Here is a 10,785-nt window from a genome sequence, read left to right as displayed (position 1 = left end):
TAAAGCTGCCACAATTCACTATCCCAATGGCCCACTTGTCATAGAGTGAATTTTTTGCCAACTCTTGCCACACTTTGTGGCTTCCAAAATCCTAGCACACACTTTGTGGCTACGCCACACTCGCTGAACTAAGCCGGCAGAAAGTGTGGCTAAGAACCAAACAGGCCCGAAATGTGATATCGATGAGGCCGGGGAGGCAGGTCCAGGCCCGCCTGGATCTCGCCGTGCCCCACTCCTGGTTCCCACTAGATCCTCGCCACGGCACCACGGACGACCCACCACCGGGACCCCCGCGCGCCCTTCTTCTCCTCTTGCATATACACGCCTCTCATCTCGCCCGACGTCCGCTGTCTCGCCTCTCGCTTCTCCTCCCGTCCCGTCCCTCTCCCGTTCCATCGATCCACAGTTCTCCTGGGAGCCAAGGGATCGAGCCGGACACAGACGTGCCGGCCGGCGGAGGCAGCAATCACCAAACAGCCAGAGGCCAGAGCAAGGCGGCACCTGCCAGCGGGATGCACTAGCTAGCTTGGTCTTCCCAGCGCCAGAGTACGTCTCGAGCTAGCCAGGGAGCTTGGCCGAGCCAGCCATGGACCTCAGGGCGCTGTACATGTACGCCGCCGTGCCAGCGCTGCTCCTCTGCTCGGCCGCGACCTTCATCCAGAGCCCCACCGACGTGTTCGGCCCGGTGTCCCTCCTCGAGCCCACCCCGTCCTCCGCGCGCGACTTCGGCGCCGTCGTCTCGGACGCGCCCTTCGCGATCATGCGGCCGGGCTCCGCCGCCGACGTCGCGCTCCTCCTGCGCGCGCTGTCGTCGTCGGCGAAGCCGCGGGCTCCGAGGGCGGCCGTGGCGGCGCGCGGCGCGGGACACTCGCTCCAGGGCCAGGCGCAGGCGCGCGGCGGCATTGTGGTGGAGACGCGCTCCCTGCCGCGCGCCGTAGTGGTGGTCGGCGAGGCCACCAGCACGAGCGCGAGTGCGTACGCGGACGTGGGCGCCGGCGCGCTCTGGGTGGAGGTGCTGGAGGAGTGCCTCAAGGCCGGCCTGGCGCCGCCGTCGTGGACGGACTACCTGTACCTCACCGTGGGCGGGACGCTGTCCAATGCCGGCATCAGCGGCCAGGCCTTCAAGCATGGCCCGCAGATCAGCAACGTCCTGCAGCTCCAGGTCGTCACAGGTACACTCACTGAACGGCCACTGCGCACATGCAACTTACTTGGCACTGTGATTTGTCTTTCTCTGACTGATCCTGTAAATTCTGCAGTAATTTACCCTTCTTCCTTTTTCATGTTATCGATGTGTTGGCTCCAGGAAATGGGGAGGTGGTGACATGCTCGCCCACCGAGAGCCAGGACCTCTTCTTCGCAGTTCTCGGCGGCCTTGGCCAGTTCGGTATCATCACCAGAGCAAGGATTCGACTCCAGGATGCTCCTCCAAAGGTACAGCACAATGGTACATACAAGCCCATCTAGAAAAGAAATTGATCCGAAAACACAAGCTCTTCTTAACCAATCTGTCTGATCATAGGTGCGATGGGTGCGGGCCTTCTACGACAGCTTTGAGGCATTCACCAAGGACCAAGAGCTTCTCATCTCAATGCCAGAGCAGATTGACTATGTGGAGGGGTTTATGGTCCTAAACGAGCACTCCATTCAGAGCTCATCCATCGCCTTCCCTGCTCACATCGATTTCAGCCCAGACTTCGGCTCCGACGGCAGCAAGAAGAAGGTCTACTACTGCATAGAGTTTGCAGTTCACGACTTCCAGCAGGACGACGGCTACACTGTCGACCATGTCAGTCTCCTAATCCAACATACAGTTTTCAGTATTGCGATCGCAAGTTAACATTCCAACAGCAACTGAAAAGGACAGCTGAATACTGAAACCTTGTGGTCTTAAAAAAACTCTGCAGGTTGTGGAGCTGGTCTCAGGGGCGATGAGCTACATCAGGCCCCACATGTACAGCGCGGAGGTGTCCTACTTCGACTTCCTCAACAGGGTGAGGATGGAGGAGGAGAGCCTGAGGATGCAGGGCCTCTGGGACGTGCCCCACCCCTGGCTCAACATGTTCGTGCCCAGGCATGGCGTCGCTCGGCTCAAGGACCTGCTCATGGACACCGTCTTGGCTGGGCACTTCGACGGGGCGATCCTCGTCTACCCCCTCCTCGCGGACAAGTATGTACAAAGCATATCATGTCTAACTCACTCGTGCTTCAAATTATTAGATCACGACGTGCTTAGCCATCAGTAAAGCAGCCGGTGGTAGCGAAAGGCTTTCACTAATTTAATATAAACTCACATCAACGACAGAAAATCTAGTCGGTGATGTGGCGAGATCAGCTTTTGACGCACATAATCAGGGCGGCTTAGCAAATTGCACATCAAATCAGAGTGGTGTTTACCTTTTTTGTCATCCTTTCTTGCTCTACTTGGGGTCGTAGCTATCCTCTCCAGAAATGGGTTTGCCAACCTGACGCCCGGCATGTTTGGCCTAATTGTGACAACTCACATCTCGCAACAGTGGCCGATAGATGCAAGCCTTGTAGCGGTCGCCTCTTGCCCTCCTTTCCCGGCACCAGACCATGCGCTTCCCGAAGCAGCATTTGCGGTCGATTGTCAAAATACAGTGAAACTAGTAGCTAGGCTCCCCTTTTCCTCCTGCAAAGCTGTAGTAGCCGGTCTCCTCTACCTTTGTACAGAAGTTCACTGTCCAGTGTCCACCAGCTTGTGTTACTCTTTTTTTTTTTTTTTTTTTGAGACCCCTCGATCTGTGTTAGCATCTGAACTTATGCACTAACTCAACACCACACTCACACCACACACACCTCGCACACCACTAGTGCACAAGCTAGACTCTAGAACTATACACACATCACACATAATTTGGGTGTCCCTAGGAGCTAGTAGTTGTGGCACATATGTGTGGAGGGGATTTTATTCTGGGGCAGAGCCCCCGGTGAGACACCAGAAAATCGTCCCTCATGGGAATCGATCTCGGGCGGGCAGGCTGGCCACTGCCAAGCCTAGCCACCGCGCTAGCCGCGCGTCCTCCAGCTTGTGTTACTCTGTTCTGGTTATCTATGTTGGAGATGACCAGACGGGCAGACGGCCCCTCAAGAAAATCAGTGCTATCTGTTTCAAAACAATTACACTAGGGTAGTAGCCAGAAAGAGTTGTTAATCTATGCCTGTAATCAGAGGCAACGTAGTACTATTTAATTTCTGTTGCATGACCTCCTTTGCGGCTGTAGCAGAGCAATGCAGCACTGTGATACGATACGATACTACAGTATCTTCAAGTACTCCTATTCTTGCAACAAGTTGCAGCTTTGGCGTTGGTGTCTACTACAGTAGTTGGCTACTGCATCTCTGGTTCCACCAACAGCGTACCTACGGCGGCTATGGTCTGCAGCTTGTCCCCTTTACCGGCCATGGTCCAAGTCTCTCCTTCACGCCTTGGCATTGCTGTCTTCCCCACCGTGTACAGTTACTTTAGATCTTCTGCTAAATAAAGTTACTAGCACAGGCATGATACTAATCACTCATGTGAGCACTTCTCCTGTAGCTCGGCTATGTCCATCTGTCATATGGTCACTTGAAACGTACTACCTCTGCTCGTGACGCCCACAGCTTCAGATTTTTCAGATCAGGGATGTGGCGATGTGCCCTGTCAGCGGTGGATGCCTGCACGGCGCAACCTTTGTGTTTATCAACTAGGTTCGCCGCACCCAGAAACTGTCTGACCTGACATGATCCGAGTGAGTGAGAGAGGTGTTCTGCTTTTCCCCGACAGCAAATCTACAGAGTCCCAGATGGGGCCTCCGCTACCCTGTGCCAGTAGATTTTACTTGCCATTTCGGGAGGCGTTTCTTGTTCTATTTCCATCCAGTGTAGTAACTGACCGCAGGCACTTCCTTCCAATGTCTCACAACTCATGAAAAAGAAAACTACTCCCTCTGATTCATATACTACTACTTTCTGAGAGAGAGATCGTTAGCGCCATTGAACTCATCATCTGGTGATACTTGTATAAAAATGCTAACTTGGCGTAATCTGAATTTCTGAACCTACTAACCTTTTGAGGATTTTGCAGGTGGAACAAGAACACGTCGGCGGTCCTCCCGTCGACGCCGGACGGCGGGGTGATGTACGTCTTCAGCGTTCTCCGCTCCGCCGACCCGTCGCGGTGCGGCCGCCGCTGCGTCGAGGAGATCCTCGAGCAGCACCGCCGGGTCGCCGACGAGGCGTGTCGGGCCGGCGGCGGCGGCATCGGCGCCAAGCAGTACCTCGCCCGGCAGCCGTCGCAGGAGCACTGGCGGGACCATTTCGGGCCCGGCTGGGACCGGCTCGTGGCCCGCAAGGCCCGCTACGACCCGGTGCGCGTGCTTGGGCCGGGCCAGGGCATTTTTCCGTGGACGGATTCCGCGACCTCGATGTGGCGATGATACGGGCGGCCCAGCACGATCGCTTGATCTTTGTGATCCGCCGCTCACAGTCACGTAGAGATAGCTGAGGACGTAGGCTCGTCGATCGGAATTTTTCAGGCTGGTTAATTGGTAGGTGTCTTTAGCTAGGGAGGGAGTTCGTTGCTAGTACTCTTTCTTTTTTTTTGCGTTATGTTGAGTTGCTCAGTGGGGACGCGAGCTTGTTTGGCAAGAAAGCAGAGTATCCCATCTAGCCTTCTTGTGACATTGTTCTCTGGGCTAGTTGTGCATGTGTTAGCATGAAAGTTTTGCTGATTTGGTGAAACCCTCCGCGCAATTCAGGAGTGGTGCAAGTTATTTTTTCGTGTGTGCAATCTTGCCAATGCGAGCTGGCTGATTTGCATTTATTGATTTTGAGCATAAATAGTAGTAGTACTACAAGAGGTTTGTTCAAACAAGAAAGAAAAGATAAGCTACTGAAGCAAAACTTTACATCACATAAAAGCCTGTAGCCAAGTTTGATATCCGTGGTAAGATTTTCTTGTAGCTCTAAACTTTAGCCATCACATCCTCCTTGCACATGGCTATGCATATGTGAAAACTAGGTTTTTTATGTTCAAAGACGAAAGAGTTCTGGTTTTCTAGAGAGGGACAAGACACTAACAGTGCTAATTGAATGCTCGTGCGTCGCCATGGCTTACTTTTTGTTGTTTCATCGAGATCACCAAATCTAGCCCGGTGGAAGAAACAATAAATAGACCAACCATGACATATGTATTTCCAACAAATTTTAGCAAGGGGGCATGTGAAGAAAAGATGATCTCAAGTTTACAGAACTGTGTCATTGCAAAGCACACCTGAATAATCAGGAAGAAGAAGAAGAAAAATCTCATTTGAATCTGGTATTCAATCCAATCCATCATGAAGAAGAAGCCTGAAGAAAACCATGGATTTCTTCGGAGGGCAGAAATCCCATATACATTTAAAAACCAAATGAGGTTCAGGTCCTTTATTGAAAAATGTAGACTTGACCAACTAAAATCTTGCTTCCCCAATGAAAATGCCAGATCCCTGGCTCCCCGGAAGTGGGGATCTGCATCATCTCCACGAGACTCTGTGTAAGGGTATATTGCCCCTATGTGTGGTTTTGGTAATTAATGACAACCCCTATGGACTAATGTTTTCATTGAGTTTATATGAAGGAATATTCCATAGGTACTACTTGTACTCCATGTGTTGGATTCAAGTATGGATGCCATGAAGATAAAGATATATCTTGTGTATTGGCATCATGATCATCGGTTTGAAGATAAATATGTGATATGATCAACAAGAAGAAATGAAGATGGAGTTCTTATGTGGAACTCAATATTAGCCATGCTCTATCTTAAGTGAGTATGAGAAGATACAAGGTTGAGTCGTGCAAGTTCAAGATGAGCATCTCAAGTGGATCACATGCTTGAAGCTTGCCGTCCATTTGGTAATAATGGACATGTGAAGATGTGCATCAATGGAGCTTTCCCATCATGATGTATGGGGGAGCATTTGTGAGTCTTCACGAAGCAACGATGATCAAGTTGAGGCATTCCGGTTTGAGAAGAGCTTGAAGAGCTATCATCAAGATCAAGCGGGATGCGCAAGGCAAAGGTATGGCCTTGCTAGGTTTTCCTTTTACCGGTCTCAAGGTGGTTGTTGGGAGACCGGATTATAGGATAGATAGCCGCACTATCAAAAGGGGCTTTCGGTTGGGTAACTTGATCACATCGTCTTAGGGAGCTCAATCCTTTGCATACTTTGCATATCCTTATTGCTTCTTGGTGTTTATCTGTGTGAGGTTCTTGAGCTTGTTGCTAGCTTTACAACAAGCCCAAGTTCATCGAAAAGTAATCCGCATGCATCTACTTTTGCGTTTTCGAGTTTGGACGTCTTCACCGTTTCTTGACGGTGGGAGACTCCCTCTCTAAAATCTTCTAAAATGTTCTGTGAGGAGTCTCCATATTTCCAGTTCTTGTTGGGGTTCTATTCGTCGTTATCTTTCCAACAAAATTGGTTTCATATCAATCGGAGTTCGGGAGCATTAGTTATTAAAGAAAAGGGGAAAAGAATAAAGAGGAAAAAGAAGAGGGGCAGCCGGTTGGCGGCCGGTCCGCCGGCCCACCCGGGGCAGCCGGTTGGCGACCGGCCAACCGGCCCAGGCGCCGGTCCGCATCTCCCCAGCCGGGCAGCCTCCCCGGCCCGACCGGAATCCCCACCGGGCCGCCTCCCCGCCGAACGGCCCACGCGGCCTGGCGCTCCCGCGCGGCGTGAGCAAATCGCCGCCCAGTGCGCGCGCTGCTGCCGCCCGGTTGCTGGGCCGGCCCGACCAGGCTGCCGACCGGGCTCCTCAGCGCCCAGGCCGGTCGGCCGGCCTGGCTTCCCCCGCGCGGCTCTGGCCTTTCTACCGCCCAGCGCGAGTTCCGCCTCGCCCGGTCGGTGGGCCGGCCCGACCGGACGCCTGACCGGCCTCCCCAGCCCAGGCTCCGGTCAGCCGGTCGCCCCACCGGCCTGGGCGTTTTTCTGGCCCGTTTTTCTTGCTATTTGCTCTGTTTTTTCCCCCAACGGTTCTATTTCCCCCTTAGCTATAAATACCCTTCTTCTACCTTGAGCTAGAGTAGTTCTTCCCATTCTCTCTCCTCCATTGTTGCATTTGAAGAACTTGCTCTCCCCTTTGATTCCTCCAACCATTCTTGCTCATTCTTGAGGGATCTAAGAGAGGAGATCTAGATCTACACTTCCACCAATCCATTTCTTCTCTAAGTGAGGGAATCTCTTGGGATCTAGATCTTGGAGTCTTTTCTTGACTTTCCCCATTGTTCTTCCTCTTCAATCTCATCCTAGCATTTGTTGTTTGGGTGGGATTTGAGAGTGAAGGATTTGAACACCTCTAGTGTTCTTGCTTTGCATCATTGCATAGTGTTGAGCTCTCCACCACGATTAGTTCGAGTGAGAGACCGTGAGCTTGTTACTCTTGGAGGGTAACCTCCTAGTTGGCTTGGCGGTTGGTGCTCCGGTGATCTCTTCAAGAAGATTGTGAAGAGGCCCGGGCTTCTCCTTCGTGGAGCTTGTGAAGTGGTTGTGGAGCTTGCCATCTCCGGAGCGGAGGAAAAGCTAACCATAAGGAAAGGGCCATTATCCTTCGTGGGTGTGGTTCGGAGAATAGGGTGAGCCTTCGTGGCGCTGGGAATCCTTCGTGGGACCTCCACTCCTCCAAACGTGACGTACCTTGTTGCAAAGCAAGGGAACACGGGAATACATCCTCGTCTCCGCGTGCCTCGGTTATTTCTATACCCGAGCTCTCTTTCCTTGTGATAGCCTCATGCACCTCGTGCACCTCGTGCAAGAGCCGATTGGACTCGGCTGGTCCCAAACATTTGAGAAGTAATCCTTCCAATGTTCTGTAAAACATGTCATCGCCAATCAGTACGTACTTCATGGCTCTGTATCTTATCCGTTTAGGTACCCCCCGAGCCGGATCCTTCAAGTAATTGAAGATATCGGCTCTCCAATCATCTGGTTCCAGGAATTGCACCTGAAAATCGGCTTCATCCGCTACATCCTTGTATCCTGACGCCGTTTGTGCGAGGTCGTTTGCTTCAGTATTTTGCGACCTTGGGATCCAATTGAAGCTTATATACCTGAACTGTGCCATCAGCTCACGGCATTGTACCCATAATGGGAAGAGTGACTCGCTCTCGCACTTGTATTCCTCTGTGAGCTGAGAAATCACCAATTTGGAATCTCCAAAGATCTCAACTGCTTCAGCCCCAGCTTCCAGGAGTAACTCCATTCCCTTGCAGATCGCTTCGTACTCAGCCACATTGTTGGTGCAAGGGTCAGCCAACCTGATAGAGAAGGAGTATGTTGCCCCCCGAGGCGACACGAGTAGCACGCCGATGCCGCACCCATCCTCACAAACCGATCCGTCGAAGAACATGGCCCATGCACGCACGGATAGTGCTGCTACGTCCGTGTTTATTCGCTCAGCAATCAGATCGGCTAACGCTTGTCCCTTAACTGCTTTCGCAGGTTGATACCGGATTTCAAACTCCGATAATGCAAACATCCATTTGCCGAGTCGGCCTTTTAATACAGGAGCCGACAACATGTGCTTGATGACATCCGATTTGCATATGACGATGATCTCTGCTGACACCAGGATGTGCTGGATCTTGGTGCAGGTAAAAAATAGACAGAGGCACAACTTCTCAATTTCAGGGTACCTTGTTTCTGCATCCAACATCCTTCTGCTGAGGTAGAAAACCACTTTTTCCAGGCCATCATAAACTTGCACCACCACTGATGCGATGGAGGTGTCAGCCACTGATAAGTAAATGTAGAACGGCCTGTCTTGTTGCGGCGAAACTAACACAGGTGGCTTGGTTAGGTATTCCTTAATATCGTCAAATGCCTGTTGTTGCTCTGCCCCCCAGCGGAACTCCTCATCAGACTTGATTTTAACCAATCCCATGAACGGCTCAAGTCGTCCTGACAGGTTGGAGATAAACCTTCTGACGAAATTAATTTTGCCGATGAGACATTGGAGCTCCTTCTTCGTGGTGGGCGGCTTCATCGTTCGCACTGCCTCTTGACTCTTCAGGCCGATCTCAATCCCGCGTTCGTGAACCAAGAACCCTAGGAACTGACCGGCCGTCACACCGAAGGCACACTTCTTTGGATTCATTCTCAGTCCGAACTTCCGAGTTCGGTTCAGGACTTGTCGCAAATCCTCTAAGTGTCCGTTCGTTGAAACGGACTTTACCACCACGTCGTCGATGTAAATTTCCACCAATTTGCCAATTAGGTCATGGAAGATGTAATTCATGGCTCTTTGGTATGTTGCGCCGGCGTTCTTCAGTCCAAACGTCATGACTACATATTCAAACAGACCCACCGAGCCTGGCACTCTGAATGCAGTCTTGTGTATATCTTCTGGAGCCATGAAAATTTGGTTGTAGCCAGCATTGCCGTCCATGAAACTCAAAATTTTATGACCAGCAGCTGCATTGATCAGGGTCTCTGCTACTGGCATCGGATACTCGTCCTTCGGAGTGGCGCTGTTAAGGTTCCGAAAATCTATGGCTACGTGCCATCGGCCATCCTTCTTCTCCACAGGTACAACATTAGAAATCCATTCAGCGTACCTGCAAGGCCTGATGAACCCGGCGTCCAACATCTTCTTGATCTCCTTCTTGACTTCCTCTAAGACTTCGGCCTTCATCTGTCGCGCTCGCTGCTGGAACGGCCGAAATCCTTTCTTCAGAGGGAGCCTGTGCTCAATGATGCTCCTGTCTAATCCAGGCATCTCTGTATAATCCCAGGCAAAACAATCTGGGTACTCTTTCAACAAGGCTATCATCAAGCCCCTCAGATGCGTATCTAGCTTTTTGCTGATAAATGTTGGTCGCGGCTTATCCCCAGGACCAATATCGATCTCTTCTAGCTCGTCAGCTGATGTAAACCCATAACCCAGCTTCCCGTCGCCTGCTAGATCAATGTTGAACACAGGCAAAGCGTATGGTGGGGATAATACTGGCCGATTGCTAAACTCGGCCTCTCTTTTTGTTGCAATGCCCAATGAGGGTATACAACTTCTTGGTCTTTTATTATGGCGACGTGACCCTCCGGAGGTATGTTCACCATGTCTTGGGTCATAAATCTCTGACGAGATCCTGAGCACTGTGTTTATAACAGCCGATGCCTGTGCATCGGCTTTCGCCTGTTTAGGGCGCCATACTTTCTTTGGCGGGCGCGCCTTTGTCCCCAATGTCTGCTGAATTTTCACGGCCAGATCGGGCCGTGCTTTTCTCAACGTGTACAGGTACTGTGCCTCGGCTTCTTCCAGGTTTCGCAGCCGCTGCACTCTACGCTTCTGAGAATGGCTGAGTCCATCAGGGCACCACCTTGGTCGGTGATACCTATCTTCTTCTCCATCTGACTCCTCAAAGTCTTCTTCTTGAGACGACTCAGCTCGTTTATTCTGAGGTGGGAGAGGTCCTAGACGCTCGAACACTGAAACCTCATTTGCCTTCTTCCTTTGCTGTTTGCATTCTGGGCAGTTCTCGATTGTTGGTAATCGGCTCATTCCTGAGTCCCAGCAATGTTTGAAGAAAGGATAGTCCCAGTGCCTATCCATGTTGTCTTGCTCCCTTGACCTCCCTCTAGCGTGGCGATTGTACCCGTCGTTGTTTCCGTCATTGACATAGGCATCCCAAATGGGCCTGCCTAATATAGTACCCGGGGTTTATTGAAGGCCCATTACCCGAAGAATAAGAAGACTCGAGAGCCCAAGATGTATTTAAGGAAAAGATAGAGTTGTAATAGGAAGTGT

General features: G+C 51.5%; 1 protein-coding gene across 1 annotated transcript; it reads left to right on the top strand.

The window, feature by feature from the left end:
* Positions 1-586: 586 nt before the first annotated feature.
* On the top strand, positions 587-4,477 carry LOC124677328 (cytokinin dehydrogenase 8-like). Its single transcript, XM_047213329.1, has 5 exons — positions 587-1,172; positions 1,307-1,434; positions 1,523-1,789; positions 1,908-2,170; positions 4,088-4,477. The coding sequence occupies exons 1-5, from the start codon at positions 587-589 to the stop codon at positions 4,437-4,439; spliced, it is 1,596 nt and encodes a 531-aa protein (XP_047069285.1). The 3' UTR covers positions 4,440-4,477.
* The last annotated feature ends 6,308 nt before the right edge of the window (positions 4,478-10,785 follow it).

This window comes from Lolium rigidum, chromosome 7 (genome assembly GCF_022539505.1).
Source record: "Lolium rigidum isolate FL_2022 chromosome 7, APGP_CSIRO_Lrig_0.1, whole genome shotgun sequence".
In the NCBI taxonomy this organism is placed as follows: Eukaryota; Viridiplantae; Streptophyta; class Magnoliopsida; order Poales; family Poaceae; genus Lolium; species Lolium rigidum.
This window is presented reverse-complemented; position numbering and strand designations above follow the sequence as displayed.

Bases quoted from the DNA above. Each gene is read 5' to 3' on its own strand.
- LOC124677328 (XM_047213329.1), top strand. From the start codon at position 587: ATGGACCTCAGGGCGCTGTACATGTACGCCGCCGTGCCAGCGCTGCTC. The intron at 1,790-1,907 runs GTCAGTCTCCTA...AAAACTCTGCAG, and splicing joins ACGGCTACACTGTCGACCAT to GTTGTGGAGCTGGTCTCAGG. The intron at 2,171-4,087 runs GTATGTACAAAG...AGGATTTTGCAG, and splicing joins TACCCCCTCCTCGCGGACAA to GTGGAACAAGAACACGTCGG.